The 18,783-nt window shown below is 51.9% G+C and overlaps 7 protein-coding genes across 7 annotated transcripts; 4 read left to right on the top strand and 3 right to left on the bottom strand.

The window, feature by feature from the left end:
- Window positions 1–1,535: 1,535 nt before the first annotated feature.
- On the bottom strand, window positions 1,536–2,795 carry SSN3 (cyclin-dependent protein kinase; the record flags this gene model as incomplete). Its single annotated transcript, XM_051734908.1, has 2 exons — window positions 1,536–2,613; window positions 2,659–2,795. 2 exons carry the CDS (start codon window positions 2,793–2,795, stop codon window positions 1,536–1,538), a joined length of 1,215 nt encoding a protein of 404 aa, XP_051585376.1.
- Window positions 2,796–3,738: 943 nt separating this feature from the next.
- J4E82_008676 (uncharacterized protein) lies at window positions 3,739–5,309 on the top strand (the record flags this gene model as incomplete). The annotated part of the gene is made up of 3 exons (XM_051734907.1): window positions 3,739–3,834; window positions 3,882–4,542; window positions 4,597–5,309. 3 exons carry the CDS (start codon window positions 3,739–3,741, stop codon window positions 5,307–5,309), a joined length of 1,470 nt encoding a protein of 489 aa, XP_051585375.1.
- Window positions 5,310–5,823: 514 nt separating this feature from the next.
- On the top strand, window positions 5,824–7,060 carry J4E82_008675 (uncharacterized protein; the record flags this gene model as incomplete). Its single annotated transcript, XM_051734906.1, has 2 exons — window positions 5,824–6,966; window positions 7,025–7,060. 2 exons carry the CDS (start codon window positions 5,824–5,826, stop codon window positions 7,058–7,060), a joined length of 1,179 nt encoding a protein of 392 aa, XP_051585374.1.
- Window positions 7,061–7,344: 284 nt separating this feature from the next.
- J4E82_008674 (uncharacterized protein) lies at window positions 7,345–9,930 on the top strand (the record flags this gene model as incomplete). The annotated part of the gene is made up of 7 exons (XM_051734905.1): window positions 7,345–7,450; window positions 7,500–7,842; window positions 7,898–8,022; window positions 8,074–8,439; window positions 8,487–8,569; window positions 8,617–9,483; window positions 9,538–9,930. The coding sequence occupies 7 exons, from the start codon at window positions 7,345–7,347 to the stop codon at window positions 9,928–9,930; spliced, it is 2,283 nt and encodes a 760-aa protein (XP_051585373.1).
- Window positions 9,931–13,498: 3,568 nt separating this feature from the next.
- J4E82_008673 (uncharacterized protein) lies at window positions 13,499–14,191 on the bottom strand (the record flags this gene model as incomplete). The annotated part of the gene is made up of 2 exons (XM_051734904.1): window positions 13,499–14,140; window positions 14,183–14,191. The coding sequence occupies 2 exons, from the start codon at window positions 14,189–14,191 to the stop codon at window positions 13,499–13,501; spliced, it is 651 nt and encodes a 216-aa protein (XP_051585372.1).
- A 521-nt stretch (window positions 14,192–14,712) lies between these two features.
- On the bottom strand, window positions 14,713–16,290 carry J4E82_008672 (uncharacterized protein; the record flags this gene model as incomplete). The annotated part of the gene is made up of 5 exons (XM_051734903.1): window positions 14,713–14,738; window positions 14,789–15,853; window positions 15,906–15,925; window positions 15,979–16,073; window positions 16,255–16,290. The coding sequence occupies 5 exons, from the start codon at window positions 16,288–16,290 to the stop codon at window positions 14,713–14,715; spliced, it is 1,242 nt and encodes a 413-aa protein (XP_051585371.1).
- Window positions 16,291–16,767: 477 nt separating this feature from the next.
- Window positions 16,768–18,532, top strand: J4E82_008671 (uncharacterized protein; the record flags this gene model as incomplete). Its single annotated transcript, XM_051734902.1, has 3 exons — window positions 16,768–17,041; window positions 17,095–17,918; window positions 18,110–18,532. 3 exons carry the CDS (start codon window positions 16,768–16,770, stop codon window positions 18,530–18,532), a joined length of 1,521 nt encoding a protein of 506 aa, XP_051585370.1.
- Between the last annotated feature and the right edge of the window lie 251 nt (window positions 18,533–18,783).

The following is an 18,783-nucleotide window of genomic DNA, read 5'->3' as shown; positions in this document are numbered from 1 at the left end:
GGACCAAGGGCGAGATTCAATAGGTATGAGTTGTTCGGACAGCAGGTGCAGTCGACTCGTGATGATGTGTACAGGTTTGGAGCAAATTAATGAGAGGCAATCTAAGGAGCGAGAGTATTTCAACGAGTGACGAAGAAGGAGTAGAACGAGGTCGGCCGGGCTTATATGGTCAAGGACGTGGCTTGGGGCGATGATGGCGTGGTGTTGACAGTCCGCGCCTGCCTTCACGTACTAGCCCCGCAAACAAGCGGTTACGGAGGGCGGACCAATTACCCAGGTGACTCAATGGAGGAAGAGCAGCCCGGCACCGAAAACCATCAAAGTGAATGATGAACAGAGGCAGCAGACCTACTGTAGCGACCGTTCGTGTAATGTCAGCCGGGGTAGACTGCAGGTAAGGCAGGTAGGACAGGCCCATTGCGTTTCGTAGGCACCTAGTGGCGACACAGGTCTGCTGCTCTATCAGTTTCTTCACTGTTCTTGCCATTACCCTTCTGCGAACTTACTTGAAGGTATCACTGAAGACTGGCCACGAACCTGATGCGTGCGCACTGCTCACACACCACTGCCTCTCTGTCGTCACCTCGTGGAGCCCGCTACGCTAGCTGTAATGCCATATGCCGTTAGAGCAACGCACAAAATAGACATGTGAAGGTTGAAGGAAGCACAAGCACGCAAAGTGGCGTTCGTGAAGAGTGACTACAGTAGGGCCAAGTGCCCATGCACAGCGCAAGTCCGCATGCTCTCTGGACAGCACAATTCAATTGGTAGAGAAAGAACTAAGGAGACAGGTGTGTAGTATCAATGCCTAAGAGAACATCCCTTGCTCGACCACCAGGACTTGGACGTGACCATTTCATCATCTTGGGTATTTCGCTCGATCCAAGTGGTACCGGGGGTAATTTAGGGTCGAGAAACGTCGTACTTGTATTTAGTGGCTGCCTTTGACAGGCTGTCTTCCCCTCGTTGTATATATTACGGCGAGCGAGGCTAACGTAAAATCGTGGGTTCTATCGCTACCGCCTGTAGCGCGATCCAGGTGCAAAGGCGCTGCACACTTCTCTTATTTCACTGTTCTACTGCCAGCACGCTAAAAAGGGCGGGGTTGTAGGCAGACAAGAAGTATTACTTGCTTTACGCTTCATTTCCAGGGGCTCCACAACATGGTTCCAGCTAGACAGATGCAACAGAATGGTTTGCACCTCCCAGTCGGACACATTGCCCCTGCGTTGTCCTCGGAAACGGCCTCCCCTCATTCGGTCGATTAGAGCCAGCATATTGTCAGATTGCCGTCGTGTCCGTGCTACGTCAGGACTAGGGTCGAGAGGGTTCCAGGACGCTTGTGTAAGATGAGGACTCGCACAAAGCCGTTTCCACTGCCAAGGCCACTACTCATGGGTCCAGCCATGTAGCACCATGCCGAGAACCAGGGATAGATTTGCCGCAACGACGGTGGCAGTACGTACAAACGGGAAACTGCATCGCATCGTCCGTACACATTATCGAGCAGCACGAAATCACCGCGTCGAGCATCTTCATCCTTCCTTGAGACGTTTCGCAGGACGTCCAATGATCGAATCGTCTGGAAGTCCGCTCCTCTTGGTACCTGGTAAACTACCCGTGCGGATATCGTTGTCCTCCTGGCTGACCCTTCTGACGGGGTACTTGATCTTCGAATCCTCGAAACAGCTGTCGGCTGGCTTGCCATGTATGGTAAAGTAAGGATGTAACAACGCTTTCTCCGCTGTGAGTCGTTTCTGGGGGTCGTACTCGAGGAGCTGTTTGAGCAAAGAGAGTCCTTCGGGTCCAGGTGTATCCGGCCCGGATCCTATTGGATACTGGTTATTGTTGAGCGTCTGGTGATACCATCGTTCCAGACCATCGCCACCCTGGGGTCGGGAAAATCGTGCAGCGTTGCCTGAGGCGAGAGACGACAGCTGAGGATATTCAGGCATAGCCGTCAGTAGAGGCCATCGGTCTTTGCTGGGCATGCCCATGATCTCGACTATTTTCTGCATCTGATTGCGCTGGAATGGGACAGTTTTCTTGCTGTCCATCTTTGCTTCCTCTCCCTTGAAGATAGGTCGCAATGATAACAGTTCGGCGAAGATACATCCCACAGCCCAAAGATCAACTGCAGGAGTGTAGTGACGACTACCAAGAAGAAGCTCAGGTGCGCGATACCATATCGTCACGACGACCTTATCGCCTGAGAAGAGAGATTGCAGCGGCTTGTAAAACAGGCGGGCAAGACCCAAGTCGCCTATCTTGACTTTGCCAGCACTAGTGACCATGATGTTGGCTGGCTTGAGATCCCGGTGCATGACCCAGTTGCGGTGCAGATAGACCAACCCCTGCAAGAGCTGGTAGAGAATAGACTTGATGGTTGGCGCGGGTATGGCCTGTCGCTGGGGCTGGTTATGGTGGTGGATGATCTGTAACAAGTCGTGCTCGGCATACTCAAAGACTATGTAGATACACTTGTCCTCCAAGATGATCTCTACGGTGTGCACGACATTGGGATGTGCGAGCTCAGTGCATAGTGCCATCTCTCGTATAGCGGATTGCGAGATGCCTGAGTATTGAAGTTCGCCTTCTTTGTCCGGCTTGAATCTGGGCATGTTAGCATGCATTGTGGCAAGACTCGTTCCGACTTACTTCTTGATGGCAAACTCGCCAGTGCGGCCATTCTTGCCTTCGGCTTTGTAGACTCGCCCATAGGTACCGCTGCTGATGAAGCCTACAATCTTGTAGCGCTCCGTGACTCGCTTCTTGTTGTTGTATCCAGTAAACATGGCATAAACGGGATCTGCCGAGTCTTCAGGAACAGGTTTAGTATTCGGTTCTAGACGCTAAAGTGATGGAACAGTGGGAAATGCAAAGGGTCCAGCAACGTCAACAAGGGGTGATGCGGACACGAGCGGCAATTGCTGACAGCAGGAACAACAATCACGCAGGCTACGACGTTTGGCCAAGGGGCGCCAGATCAGGGAAGTGAAGCGACGATGGCTTGAGTGGAGGCTGGGGGAAAAAGAAAGGCTAGCATATAGGAAACGATGACTGATGGACACGGAAAGAAAGCAGAGGCGTACCGTCGGAAGCTGTCGCCAGGCTGTTCTTGCGCGATGGGGCCCGGGTGGATGCCGCAGCAGAAGCCGACGAGGCCGGCGGGGAGGAGTTGTCGAGCTGGCTCATGCTTTCGCCATGTCCTGCCTCAGCCTCTCGCGTAGCTGATGTCTCCACGCCGGACGCGGCAGATGGCCACGACCACGACGCGCCAGCGGAACTTCTCCGGTGAGCCCTTGCAGGTGTGGGACGCGATCCGCAATGGCAAGCTGCGATGCCGAAAGACGCGCAGAATGATGGGTACAGAATCTGGCTTGGAGTCTAGAGGTTCACAGGTGGAGGACGAGAGGTTCAAGCATGTATCATAGAGCGACGACGCAGCATGGCTCCCCGCAGAGCCTCAGTCTTGGAGCCAACCACTTGATTCCGCCTGTCCCTTGTCCAAGCTTGCACTAGCAATGTGACGACCGTGAAACCCCAAGCTCTGCGACAAAGCCTCATGTTCAGGGCATAGACGGAACAGCTTATCGCTCTTGTCTGAGCTGCCCACATAGGTAGGTGCGGTGCATCATCGTCATTCCGATGTCACGTTCTACGAGGCGGCTGACACGTCCTCCAAGCTCCAGCGACACTCCAAACTACCTCCCACCTCTACCACCGTAGAATCCCACCATGGACCCGCGTTCGTGGTTCAGCAGCCTGACGGGCTACTTCGTCTACATCCTGTCCGTTGCGACTCTCGGCCCGCTTCTCTTCGGCTTCCATTTGGTGGGACTCAGCGTCATCTATTACCGGCGCATAGCTAACACGCCCAGTCTGAGCTTAACGCGCCCGAAGATGTCATCCGCTGTAAACGAAAGTCGATCAAGTCTGCTGTCGCTGGCCCCAGCCTCCCGCAATGCATCGAAATGAGCCCAACCGAATGGGGTGTTGTGGGGTCGCTGTACACACTGGGAGGTCTGATGGGAGCGCTTTCGGCAGGACCGCTGGCAGGCAAATACGGGCGCCTTAGGGCCATGCAGATATCTACCATCTTCTTCGCCGTGGGCCCCATCTTCGAGGCGCTAAGTCCAAACATTGGTGTTATGGCATTTGGAAGGTTGCTGTCAGGAGTGGGTGCAGGCGCGTCTGTCGTCATTGTGCCCCTGTACATCTCTGAGATCTCGCCGCCGGGCGAGAAGGGCTTCTTTGGTGCTTTCACACAGATTGGGTGCAACGTGGGCATCCTGATCACGCAGTTGTTGGGATACTTCTTGAGCCACGACTCCTACTGGAGGCTCATCTTGGCCATTGGTGGTGTCATCGGGGCTGTACAAGGCGTGGGACTGCTATTGTCGGTCGAGAGCCCAAAGTACATTGCAGAGCAGGGTAATGTCTCGCTCGCGAAGAAGACGCTGCGCAAGATCAGAGGAGAACATGCAGATATTGAAGATGAAATGAACGACTGGGGTGTCTCGGGCTCAGGCAATGTCAGTGGTAAGTTGATCAAGTAAATTGCTGGGTTTACATCATATGCTAACAACTACCCAGAGGAGGAACAGACCCTGTTGAGCAACGAAGATGGGTCAGCTGATGCGAGGCCAAAAGAGTCGGGCAAAGAACAGACGCTCAGCATTGCGCAAGTCTTCCGCCATCCTGACTACCAAAAGGCTGCCATCGCTGTCGTCATGGTTATGCTGGCCCAGCAGTTCAGCGGCATCAACAGCATTGTCATGTACGGTGTCTCGCTTCTGGCAGGTCTACTCGAGTCCAATTCCGCACTTCTCAATCTTGCCGTCTCAGCGCTCAACATCATCGTTACAGCCAGCTGTGCGCCCCTGGCAGACAAGCTGGGTCGCAAGGTCTGCCTGCTTAGCTCCCTTGCCATCATGGGCATGAGCTCACTCCTGCTCGCCATTGGCATCATCAAGTCGATCTCTGTCCTCTCCGCCGTCGCTGTCCTGCTATTTGTATCTGGCTTCGCCGTTGGTCTTGGCCCGGTGCCCTTCATCCTGGCGAGCGAGCTGGTAGGCCCGGATGCTGTTGACGCAACACAGAGTATTGCGCTCGGAGCCAACTGGATTGCTACATTTATTGTCGCACAGTTCTTTCCGTTGGCGAGCGCCAAGTTGCACGGCCATGTCTACTTCATCTTTGCTGCACTATCGGCCTTCTTCTTTGCCTTCATTACCTGGTATGTGCCTGAGACCAAGGGCAAGAAGAATGCGGATGAGGTCTGGGGCAGAGAGCGTCGAGTGGATTGATTGATTGATTGATATGACATGTTGGAGAATGGTGGTCATGCGGCACGTGCTCGTAGTATGTAGTTGGTGTCATGGGGGCGTTGGATGACGCCATGTTCATGGTGTAAATCTACGACCGAGTCCAAGATAATGCAGGGACTTCTCCGAAGACCGACCATAATTCGGTGCGTCTTTGTGCGGGAGTCCTGCATGGCGGCTGAAGAGTCCGGCCACAATGGATGCAATTTCACAGAAGCCATGTCGGAGATTTTCTTTCCGATTCCTAATCGCTGACAGAGGCGCTGCCCTGGTGCTTAGTGATTTTGCGCAGCCGCGGCTACATGTCGGCGGGTCCGAATTAACGACATCCGAGCAGCGGCTTCGGATATGTCATGAGTGACTCGACCCCACAGTAGACTCTAGAGTAACATCACTCCCACCTGCACGCCTTCAATCTCACTTGGTGTGCGACTGCCTTAGTAGAATTTCTACCTTCCATTTTCGCTTGCTGCCCCGTACAATCTACCACTCCATCATGACAGCTTTTCCACCACATTTCTCTCCACACCTTTCGAGCGCCGGGCGAGAGGGCTTCGACTTCCAGACGTCACAGCTAAAGTCAGAGACACCGGAACATGTCGCGAACGATGACGATGCGCACCACAACCCGCCGCCCTCAATAATATCGCCTGCCTTTACGCCCCCAGCGACACCCGGGGGCGCGACACCCTCGCAACCCCGACCGCCCCGCTCCATACCAGTCGATACCTCAGTGCGCACCGACACGCCGCGACCAGATCTACTGCCGCAGCTGCCCAAAGTGGAGTGCGAAGTGCGCGCGCGGATACCCACAACTACTGGGCACGAGATGTGGTTGCACGTGTACAGGAACAGCGTTGACACCAAGGAGCATCTTGCAATTGTTTTTGGAAACCAAATACGCTCTAGATCACTAGATGCAGAGCGGCCTGGGGAGACGGAATTGGACCGTATGACAAGAGGCGCATATGTAGGACGCTTGTACCCGGGGCGAATCAGCTCGCGGGTTGAGCAGCTCAAGAGGGCGGAAGGCGTCCCTACAAAGCGCAAGCCAGAGTCTGACTCGGATCATGCGCACAAGAGCAATGGGCTGTTGTCGCCAGCGTCCGCATCATCCTCAGAAAATGGAGACGTCCTGCCAGCCTCCTCACTAGAATTACCTCTCGTCCGTATACACTCCGAATGCTATACTGGTGAGACTGTATGGTCTGCGCGCTGCGACTGCGGCGAGCAACTAGACGAAGCCGCGCGGCTGATGGCAGATCCCACTCTCTCACCTTCCGGCGGCGCTATTATCTACCTTCGCCAAGAGGGCCGCGGAATTGGTCTAGGCGAGAAGCTGAAGGCATACAACCTGCAAGATCTAGGCAACGATACATATGAAGCGAATATTATGTTAAGGCATCCCGCAGACGCGCGCAGCTACGGTCTAGCTACGGCTATGCTGATGGACTTGGGCTTAGATGGAGACAAAGGCATAAGACTTTTGACCAACAACCCAGATAAAGTCCATGCGGTAGAGGGCCCGAATAGAGAAGTCGTAGTAAGAGAGCGCGTAGCTATGGTTCCGCTCGCCTGGAAAACAGGTGGTATGAAGGGAATCAAGAGCGAAGAAGTAGAGAAGTATCTTAGTACCAAGGTAAGCTCACGTCATTTCGCGACATATGCAATCGCGACAAATGCTGACATTGAGACAGATCGAAAAGTTCAAGCATATGTTAGATCACAAATAATGGCATTTAGACGATTTACATCGTATTCTTCATTTTTCGGAATGTCCGATTGTGTGATCTGCTAGAATGAGATCAACGGCGCTGACGTGGGGCTCATAGCACCGCCGCTCGGCCGCTTTGAAACCACTAAAATAATCACAGCTTGCCTGATCTCACCGCACAGCCTCTACGACCTGCGCTGCATCTTCTAAGGCGTAGCATCCTTCGCTTATCTTCGATTTCCTTTAATTTGTTTTATAGCGGGTCTACCTGATGGTCGCTTCCAAGACTATCAACTCAACACCATGACGAGTCCACAACCAAGCCCGCGAAATGAACAGCCCGAGAACCCCTTTCTTAGACCGTCTCAAGATGGACGGAGCATGACAAGCTTTACTGCTGAATCCAAAAGTAAGCCCAACACCCAACCGTACTTGGTTGAAATGCTTAATTTGGTTAGATAGTTCGAGGAGCATGTTACCACTTTTATACACTCAGGGCCTACTCGAGCCACGACGAAATGGATACTCAGTCAGTCTTTTGATGACGTCGTTGTATTCAACTCTATGTTCAGCCCTGTTTTTTATCGTCGCCTTAGTCCAACCTAAATACGGCCATGTCGTATCGGCGCGCGGGCGCTTTAGCCCTTCCTCGGCGGCGCTATTGACGGCCTTCATCGCCAAGACCGTAGAGTTGTCGTTTGTGATGGTGTTCTTGGCATTCATAGGGCAGGTCCTGTCGAGAAGAGCTATTCAGCAAAAGGGCCTTAATTTGGCCAGCGTGGAGATGCGGTCTTGGATTCTGTAAGTCGACAACGGCTCGGGTACCAGCGCTCATGATGGCTAACCGCATTTAAAGCCAGCCAGGGAGACTATTCAGTGAATGGCATAGCGTTAGGGTTGCCGGCTTCAGCTTCCTGGGAGTACTCTCTCTGATCACTGCCGTTCTTTCCTTACTATATACCACGGCAACTGGTGCACTTGGTATGTCGGCCACCTAGGAGTTATCAGTATAAGCCGCTAATGTACCCACAGTGCAACCACAACTACGTCTTCCACCATGGGAAAAACAGATGATGGTCGGTCAGGTAGATGGTGACTTCTCCAGTACCCTAAAGGCCGATAAGACTTGCCTGACCGCCTGGCCTGACGTGGGCGATGATCAATGGGGTGGTAGCACGTGTCTTGCCATGAAATGGTCATCGCTCTGTGGTCGAAACTTTGTCAAATACATGTCAGCCTGGGACGACTCAGCGGCAGCCTCGAACCCTCCTTGGATGTCTGAGGACCTTCTGCAACGCAAGCGGATTAGTGCGTCGCTAGATAATAACGTTACTGTTACTACTGCATGGCTGGACCATCATGACGTCGCGACTGAATCCGAGAAGGCGGGGAGAATAAGTACGTAGCTATTCCTCTCCTACCTTGACGTCGCTAACCAGTTGCAGTCAACAACATCACTATAGCTGTGCCTCATCGAGGCATTCCAGCTGCAGCTCGCAATACCCAGAATGATTTGTTGCAACCGGAAGTAAGTGTATCCGGAGTCCCAGATCATCACCCTGCTCACAGTCCTAGGATCTCCACGATGGCGGCTCATACTCTGTTCACGCATCAGTCGCAAGCTTTGCGATCAATGCCTTATGTGTCAATGCGAAAGAGGAAGAGCTGGCTCCAATTATATACAAGAACTGGCCCAATGCGATCGCTATGGAAGAAGGCTCCAAGTCGGTGAACTGGTGGCCTATCTTGGGATTTCCAGCGGGAACTAACACAAACAACAAAACGGTACTTGATGACATTTTTGGTTGGAAAGACGAGACAGAAGATCATTCTCGGGCTAGACCCATATTTCTCAAGTATCCCAAGGCAGGAAACACAATCGCGAACCACACCCAAGTCCCATACGAAGAGGGTGACAGACCAGAGGTATACCTCCTCGGCAAAGCCCCCGACAATACCACCGAGGACTACTTCCTCTGCTCCATGAAAGCCGGCATTACAACTTCCTGCACCACACGCTACAACGCCTCCTCCGGCGGTCAAAGCCTCGAGGCCGTCTGTGACGGCCCACACGGGAATATCAGCGGGGACGCCTCTATCCAACCCCTCCGTTCCAATGGTGATAAAGCCGCTCTAGTCGGCTGGCGCGAACTAGGCTTCAACCTCCTCAACTCTCTCAGTCTGAACAACGGCGTCTTTGATGGTGATGCGTCAACAGCACGTATATTTACCCAACTACAGCTTACCGAGCCCAAGCTGAACAAAACGTTGCCGAGTCCCGCGGAGGCGCTATTGAGTATGACGACGTGTACAGTTTTGGATCTGACGCAGGATTTTCCTTTCACTACGGATGGAAAGTTTGATCAACCGCAGATGCAAAACTTTAATGCTTCTGTAAGAGTAGCACAGTACATGTCCGGTGGTGAGAAGGACTATCAGAAGGTACGTTCCCCTCCATCCATAATTTTGAACATCTATGCTAACACCACTACCCAGGCTCTGTTGGTAGTCCTCGCTCTAACTCTCCTCATCAATATCTTCATCTTTATCTACTTCGCAGTCCTCTTGCGCATCCGCCTCATCACCGACATCTGCGAACCTCTCGTCTTGTTCATCCTAGGCTACCATTCTCCACCGCAGGACGGACTGTTTAGAGGCTTGCCGCAAGAAGGGCCGCAGAAGAGGGATATGCGAGTCGATTGGATTGTCAAGAGGAAGGGGGAGCAGTTGGTCGTTGTGGGAATGGAAGAGAGGGATGGTGAGCTGGGGGCGGAGAGGAGAGGGGAGGGAGGCGTTGGCGGTTGGTTTAGGATGAAGAGGAGAGGGGGTAGAGGGAAGCAGGATGGGAATGAAAGTGACGGGGGTTCACCGGATGGGAATAGGGCTTGAAGTTAGGTCTATACTGTTTTGCGGTATGTCCTTTGTTTGGCTTATTGCTAGTGATAAATGAATAGTTCTACTACCGGCCTCCCGCGACGAAAAGATGAGCCTACGCAACATACTCGAAGGATTACTTTCATAGTCGTCGATTTAGTTGTCGTGCGTTAGCACTTGGAGAAGTTCCAAGGCTGCACAGCCTGCACGCCTTGCAGATCTGGCTTGTGCTCAGCCACGCACGTCCATGTCATCGTCAGGCTGGATTCAACACGACCAGCCTTTCGCACACCTTGTGCTATGTTCTTCAGCCTTTCAAATTAAGCTGTTTCGCCTTCAGTAGCTCTGGGGTTACCTTGCGTTGAGCATCTGTACTCCACCATTCACGCTTTTTCCAATTCATCTCGTCCGGCGAAGCGACAACTTAGGAAGCGCCTCTGAGAAACCATATCCAACACACCAACTATCTGGAACACGTGAACGGTCTACTTCGCCTTCAACAGATCAGCATCGACCGGAATACCTTGGGCGAAGCCTCCTGCTACACAACATATACAACGAAGTCACGTCAGACCGAGTATTAGCTGGAATACGACTAATCCCTATGTATCGGCCGTCCCACAGCTGAAGATCCGCACGTCTCTCGGTATCGATTGTAACCTACTGCCATCCTAACTATCCCAAACAACGTCGTATTCTACGCAGATCCTACGAGGGTTGATATTTGTCTCTCGTCCTCGACCCAAATTTGGTTTCACCATGCCAGTCATCGTCACCAAAATGGAGCAGGCGCCGCCCGACTTCTCACAAATCAGCGGTTTCTACGGCCCTGGTGCTTGGGCTGCGTGGATTATCACGATGGTAGCATCGTGGATACCCGTCATCCAAGGCGATTATACACACAACCTCCACTTTATTGGGTATGCGCTATACACGAACTGGGCTGCGATCGATTTTATACGCCAAGTCAATCGTGACCCAGGCGACAACAGTGATTGCTCGGCAGCAAAGCAGGCACGATTGGAAAACACTATCGCTTCTATCGCAGTAATGAACGTGGGAACATGTCAAGCTGTCGGGCAGATGCTGGTCTATATCTACATCGTAGAGTATAAAAGCACACGTAACCAGCGTCTGAGCGCAGTACGGCGCATGTATTTGAGTGTTGGATCGATACTTCCCCTTTGTATGATATGCTTTGGCTCACTTTCTTACTATGAGTTAGAAATCGGTGTATCTATATGTCTTGTCTTTGGCATTCTCATCGTGGCTTGCGTTGCAGCTAGCGTTGCGGCTCACGCCTTGGGCGGCCATTCGTCGCCTCGTTCCATTCCCCCTCACATCACTTTCCATATTTACTTGGTAATAATGTTGGTTGTGGTGATTTTGAGCACACTTCCCAACTACACTAGGTGGAGAGGGACCCATGAGGTTTATCTTGAATGTATGCTACCCGGTGCGCGATGTTACTTTGTCCCATGCGCACCACAGAGTATTGGAGAATGGGACCAGGCATTTACCTTGCTTGTCGCACTTGTTTTCTTTCTCTACGAATTCGGGGCTGGAATGTTTCGCCTGGTAAGAAGTGGGGCAGCAGTTCTTGTCAAGCCTCTACGTACACCAATATTGCAGATGGCTGGTCATCGGAGTCGCTAATATCTTCACTTCGGCCACTGTTCCAGTTCATTGAAACTGGGTCGAGGATGTGAGTAAACCTCTAGGATGAGACCCAGGGCTTGGGAGGTGCAGATGGAGGAGCGTAATTGATAGAGCTTGACTCCGAGATGTACCGGCTTTTTATGTGTGTCTTAGATATAATGTGTATAGAACAATGGTTTTCGAGACTAATCTGGTTTCAAAACAGTCATGGCCTGCGAAAGTACCTATGTAGGCAGTTGAACCAGGGCTCCAGTTTGTTGAATGCTGACAGAGTTCGGTTCGCATAGGTTGTGAAAGACACCTAGATAATTCGATATGTTTATGCAGTAGCTACTAATATATCAGAATCGGTGGTACTCTCCTCCTCTTGCAGTGCTCGATTCCGTCCCCTCCAGGTCATGCGCACTTTAATGTCAACATTTGGACGATACGTTGAACTGATGCGCAATCTCAAAGAGGCTTTCCCTTCTTGTAATAGGTTTTGATGAGGGCGTTCCGATAACGGTCGAGATTACACAGCCCCCACGCTTTAGCGGGTGAGGCTGAGCGTAAGCCACATGCCTTGCGACGAGGCTAGACCTCCGCTGAAGGACACAAGAAACCCTTTCTTGTATTCCACATTGCCGCGCACGCGAATCTTGGTAAAAGTTTGGCACGATCCTCTGTACAAATCTTGGTCTTTCGACGCATGTTGGAGTCTGTTAGCCTCTACATGGTGCCACCTACCGCATCCGACCGAGCTTGCTACCTAGGTACCGTTACTTCACGACGAATCACTCCCTGGGTACGAGCGAGACCGCCACACCAGCGAAGCCTATCAAGAATCGAAAGCAATACCAGTTCCTCGCATTATTTCGGACAGCATAACAGACGCTCCAGCCCATGTCGTCGAAATGTCCCTGCCATCTTCCAACAATCCCCAGATCAGCGGTTTCTATGGCCCTGGCCCATGGGCTGCCTGGATCATTACCCTAGCGATCTCATGGATAAACACCATTCAAAATGACTACACGCACAACATGCACTTCATCGGATATGCGTTATATACAAATTTCGCTGCGATCAACCTCATACGCCAGTTGAATTTGGCTATAGACGAGGAAAAAATCTCTTCGGTGGTTCGACTCAGCCCTGATGTTCCACATTATAAGATAGACTGGGAAAGTAATCCAGTTGAAGTGGACGAAGCTAGGCGACAAATGCTGGCAGCTGCTGTTGCGGTTGTACATGTGGGTATCCAAACGGCCACGATGCAGATCATTGCGTGCTTCTACAAAGAGCGACAACCAAATTTCGATCCCAAGGAACCTATCAAGCGACGCCGTTTCATAGTATCTGTCGGATTAGTGCTTCCGATAGGAGCGATCTGGTACGCAAGTATTTGGATCAGCTTTGATCGACTCGGAGTCATCATGCTACCGGGAAGTCTTTTGCCAGGCCTCACGACGCTAATCTCCAGTTGGGTCAAAATACTTTGGTGGTGGAGGTACAATGGTGTCGACCGCGCTCCGGGTTTAGCCAGAATGTGCGTCTTCGGGGCAATTCTCAATTGGGCGCTTCGCTATTGGGCTAAACCGCAGTTACAGTTCCGTAACCCCGAAAATTCGCTCCTCAGTGGAGATTTGTGCCCAAGGAAAAGATGTTGTTTTGTTCCATGTGCGCCACAAAGCATTGGAGAAATGGACCAGATCTTCTCTTTGGTCATCACGCTTTCTCTCTTTCTATACGAGTTCGAATCTCAATTAGTCCGCGTGGCGAGAAAGTGTATAGGCGCCGTAAGGAAAGGTATCGAGTTCCTTCTCGAAACTAGGTTTGGTTCCTTGATGGTTCGCATTGCAAGGAGATGGATTGAGTTTTATCACTGGTCAGGTCTATCAGCATATTTGTAGGGTCTATCCACAAGCGACCGAAGGTGTCATTCCTTTTACGCACACTCCTTAGCAACCTGCCCTAACACCTTCTCATACTCCGCCACACTCTTCGCCCCAATCAGCGTGAAATCCCTCTTCCTCCCCTCGAAAATAACATACGGCACACTATCCACACCGTTCCCAGCCTGCTCTTGAATCGCTGCCTTTGTCTCCCTCAACTCTTCATCACCGTTTCCCACCAACTTCTCCACTTCATCTTGACTCATCCCAGCTGCTACACACGCCTTCTTAAGTGTCTCAGTACTGCTCGGATGAGCGCGCTGCTCAAAGTACTGTGTGTACAGCGATTTCAAAACCTCTAGCTGAAGTCCCTGCTCTTTGTTGTTCTGCAAATACTGCAATACACGATGGGCATGCAGGGTATTCGCTAGCATGCCACCTCCAAAGTCAAACTTGATGTTCTCAGCTTTACCTAGATCCTCCATGGCGGCCATGTACATCTTCATCCGCTCTTCACTGCCTTGGTACTTTTCGTTCTTGTACCATTCATACTTGTCGACGCCTTCTTGAGTGGCGTCGGGGTAGAGTTGGTATGGAGCTAGTTTGAGGGTGAAAGTTGCTGGTGAGTCGGGGTTCGCTGTGCGGTATGCTTCAAGTGCTTTGGTGAGGCGGATGAAGCCAAGATATGTCCCATACTACAGTTAGGATCAATCAATCATGAAGAGAAGTGAACATACCAGGGACATATCGTGTCGAGTGTAAAGGTTATCGCCGATTCGTAAGGCATAGTGGATGTATTATATATAAAATGGATGATGTTTCTACCAATGCATTGGAGACGTGGTCGAAAAGATGGAATCGATTAGTAGTATTAGTGATGTCTCGACACCCCTGAGCACGTTCGGATGATTGCAAGGTTTCTAGGGTTCCATGTCTCCGATCAACGTCATGCGGGGTGCGGCGGAACAGGCCCCGCACCGAGTACGCTAAGCATCTTATACATTGCATGCCAGAGATACGAACACAAAGCGCGAATGTGTGAACCAAGTGAACTGGTGGCTTGAAGAAGATGGTACCGAGAATAGGATTGAAGATTAGATTGATCAATGCAAGCCAATGTGCTAAACCGCCGATCGCTCAAATCAGCATAGCACATAACTCTAACGTAAAACCCCAGAAGATGCTGTAAACGCAACAATGGTATCACCATGCTTCAACATGTATGACCTCGCAAGCGAAAGGTAGGAGACGGCGGACTGAGCCTCGACTATTGGTTCAGTTTGACGTAATTGCCTGTAGAATGGTTAGGGTAAACGCTCTTTCAAAGAAGTGTGAGTACATACCTGGGAATTGTCCCTGCTTCCCCCGTACCTTTCCAATCCACCATTCATTGTCGTTTTGCGTCCTTGAGACGATTTCTATTACGTCGCCAGTCAAGAAACTAAGATCGCCTTCCGCTTGTGCCTCGTAGTCGTAGAGAGCTGTAACGGTTTCTGTCGCGGGTACGCCGCTGAGGCGTGAAGGCTTAGGCTTGGGTGGCGGAGGAGCGCCTTTGGCTTTGGCAGCAGAACCCCATGATCCTGTCGACAGGGTTGGCGATTTAACATCTCCAACAGCAGCTGCAGAAGGCCCAGCAGAGTAAGGTGGTGGAGGTGTTTCTGTGTCTTCCGATATCGAGCTTCGGCCTGCCTTGGCTTCAAGTGCTTTCGTTGCGTACTTTGACTGCCCCGGTCGTGCACCAGCGACACGAGCGCCACCTGTAGTCTTGAACTTGACGATAGAAATCTTCTCTGCTTCTTCCTGTGTGTCGCCGCGCTTCTTCTGGTAGGCGGCCTCAATATCTAGTGTAAGATCGAAGTAGCCGATATCAAGCCGTTGCATGCGCTCGTGTAATGTGTAGAAAACATTCAGCTGCATATAGTAGAAGGACTGGAACAGAGGCTTGATGAACTCTCTCTCCAGTGCGAACAGCTTCGGTAGCTCGTCTTTTAGCAAATCGTTGAAGTAGTTGTAGTCCTGCGTCGCGAGTTCTACGTCGTTCTCAGCTTTGTACATGGCCTTCTCGTCCTTGAGTGTCTTGTCCTTCTTCTCCTCGAGCTTCTTGTACGTAGCGCGATGCCTGTCATAGTCGAGTTGCTTGTGGTCGCGCTTGGCGGCGATCTTTCGTACGGCCTTGATAATGACTAGCAGCTCGTCCGCCGGACGAATGACCCGGGACTCTATCATCTCAAGCTCGGGCTTAAGAGTCTCTTGTAGTTCCTTAACGACCGACTCGTATTCTTCGCATGCTTCTATGCCTGCCGTGTTGCCTTCGTCGTGGAACGAATCGGGATCTGACATTCGGCCGGAAATGGGCTTATAGATTTCGGCGATGGCCTTGGAGAACTCCATCTGATGTGAGAGCATGCCTGGGAGGTGGGTTAGGCCGAACGACGAAAGGGTTACATCTAGTCTACGCACCATTTATGGCTTCAAAATACCTGTCCCATGTTAGCCAAGACATCGAGTACAGCTGTGTCGCAAAGGCGCATACTTCTTAGACTCCTCATGGAGCTTCTTCGTCTCCTTCTCCAGCTCTTGGAAGCGACGTTCTGCATCGATGTAGATGGGGTCCTTTGTGATTTCGCCCTGTGTACGCGCTTTAGCGATGCTCAATCTCGCTCGGAAGCAGGCGCGTAGACGGGGGATCCTCTAGAAACGCTTGCAGGATACATACGAGGTTGAACCTTTGCTTGAAGGTTTGCGGCGCCTAATCCGAGATGTTAGCGGGACTTGATGCCCAAATGGCATGTGAGGTTGCCTGTCGTACCCGGGTAACGGTCTTTGTTAGGCCTTTCCAACTCATGGTGGGGGTATATTCCGTAAGTCTGCTCGAGATTGATACACAGTAGGGATTAGGAGAGGCCGTGGGGACTGTAGTTGTAGACCAGCAGGAAGCGACCGAACGATGCGGGCGCCGGCGTGGCTGCTAAACCTCGACGATGACGTCGCGTGTGGCTATGCAGCACTCCCTAGAATCTGCCGGATGTCACGGAGCGCCGAGCAAGTACGAAAGCGAGTACGATTATCTCACGCCAAGAGTGAACAGTCGGCTGCAGGGAAAGAAACGGCAGGGCAAAACTAAATGCTGCAAACAACGCGCCGACGCGTGAATGACTATCTCTTTCTGGATGCAGACAATGAACGATGACGAGTGGAGGTGGTGGGTGATCGTGAGCGCTGGTGGGCTTAGCTAAGCAGCAGATCTAGGCGCTAAAACTTCATAGCTTCTAATACCTCGGGAGGCAATTTGCGTTCTTAATTTTCCCACTACCTTTCCATCATGTCTAATATTGCACCCACCGTCGCGAGGCAGGCCCTGCGCATTGCCTCTCGTCGATACCCTTCATCTGCGTTTTCTCGTGTTTCTAGCATCCGCCGGCACTATGTCTCAGAGTCCAAGCCGGCACAGGCTACCGTCTCCAACGGCTCTCCTCTCGAGTCAGCCATCAAGAAGGAGCAGCGCAGTTTCCTCAAGGAGACGGGAGAAAGAGCAGAGGATGCAACCATGCCAACAACAGGCATGGGCGCTGATGCCATGATGAGTCCTACTGCTGGTGAGCTCCAATGTCCACGCCACCCCGCTTTCCGCAAAGCTGACACAATCCAGGCATTCTCAAGCAGGCAACCGTCATGGATCAGGGCTCACGGCCCATCTACCTAGACATGCAAGCCACAACCCCCATGGACCCGCGCGTAGTAGACAAAATGATGCCCTACATGACCGGCATGTATGGTAACCCCCATTCGCGAACCCACGCGTATGGGTGGGAGACCGACAAAGCCGTAGAGGACGCCCGCGCCAACATTGCCAACCTCATCGGCGCGGACCCAAAGGAGATCATCTTCACCAGCGGGGCTACTGAGAGTAACAACATGAGTATCAAGGGTGTCGCTCGCTTTTTTGGGCGAAGCGGCAAGAAGAAGCACATCATCACAGCACAGACAGAGCACAAGTGTGTGCTTGACAGCTGTAGACATTTGCAAGATGAAGGCTTCTCCGTCACTTACCTGCCAGTAGGAAACAACGGTCTCATCGACATGGCCCAGCTCGAGGCCGCGATGCGTCCCGATACCGCCATTGTCAGCATCATGACCGTCAACAACGAGATTGGTGTTGTACAACCTGTCGAGGAGATTGGAAAGCTCTGCCGATCGAAGAAGGTCTTCTTCCACACCGATGCGGCGCAAGCTGTCGGCAAGATCCCCCTTGACGTCAACAAGATGAACGTCGACTTGATGTCGATATCAGGCCACAAGATCTACGGACCCAAAGGCATTGGCGCGTGCTATGTACGAAGACGGCCTAGGGTCAGGCTCGACCCCATCATCAGTGGCGGTGGTCAAGAGCGAGGACTGCGAAGTGGAACAATCGCACCTCCTCTTGTCATCGGCATGGGCGAAGCCGCACGGATTTGCAACGAGGAGATGGAGGTACGTACACTCTCTTTTCACTTTCATGAACACTATGATTATTTGCTTCCGACATGCATGGCTTTCAGAGTGTTAGGCGGCTTCGGCCGTCGACGCGCCATGTTGACAAATGTGCAGGGGTTATGAGTTCTTTGTTACGCATTATTTTGGTCACATCATTCACCAGTCTGGGCATTGCTGACCACAAATAGTATGACACCAAGCGCATTTCGGCGCTGTCGAACCGTCTCCTCGAAGGCCTGCTATCACTCGAGCACACCACACTTAATGGTGACAGGGAGCGACATTACCCTGGGTGTGTTAACGTTTCTTTCGCCTACGTTGAGGGTGAATCACTTCTCATGGCACTGAAAGATATCGCCCTCTCTTCTGGTAGCGCTTGTACTTCGGCGTCGCTTGAGCCTAGCTACGTGCTCCGCGCGCTTGGCAGCAGCGATGAGAGTGCGCACAGCAGTATCCGCTTCGGTATCGGACGCTTCACTACAGACTCTGAGATCGACTACGTGTTGAAGGCGGTCAAGGAACGAGTCACATTCCTCCGCGAGCTGAGTCCGTTATGGGAACTCGTGCAGGAGGGTGTTGACCTCAACACGATTGAGTGGAGTCAACATTGAGCGTAGTAGTTGTTTGATACCCTGGAGGACCTTGTATAGTATAATGACGTACATTCTTTGGCACATATTCTGCCCACGCTCGCTGAAGCGGTTACGAGAAACACGATTACATAGCTTTGTAACATACGCAATAGCTCTACATATAAATTGTATTGAGCATATATAACGATTTGCAAAACATTTTTGACTTTGTTCACGTACCTGACAGGGTCCACACACTTGAGTGATGTACGGAGTGCAAAGGCATATGG

Source organism: Alternaria postmessia (assembly GCF_024291825.1).
Source record: "Alternaria postmessia strain BMP 2775 chromosome Unknown scaffold_72, whole genome shotgun sequence".
NCBI classification, from domain to species: domain Eukaryota; kingdom Fungi; phylum Ascomycota; class Dothideomycetes; order Pleosporales; family Pleosporaceae; genus Alternaria; species Alternaria postmessia.
The sequence above is the reverse complement of the archived record's forward strand: the minus strand, read 5'-3'. Positions and strand labels throughout refer to the sequence as shown.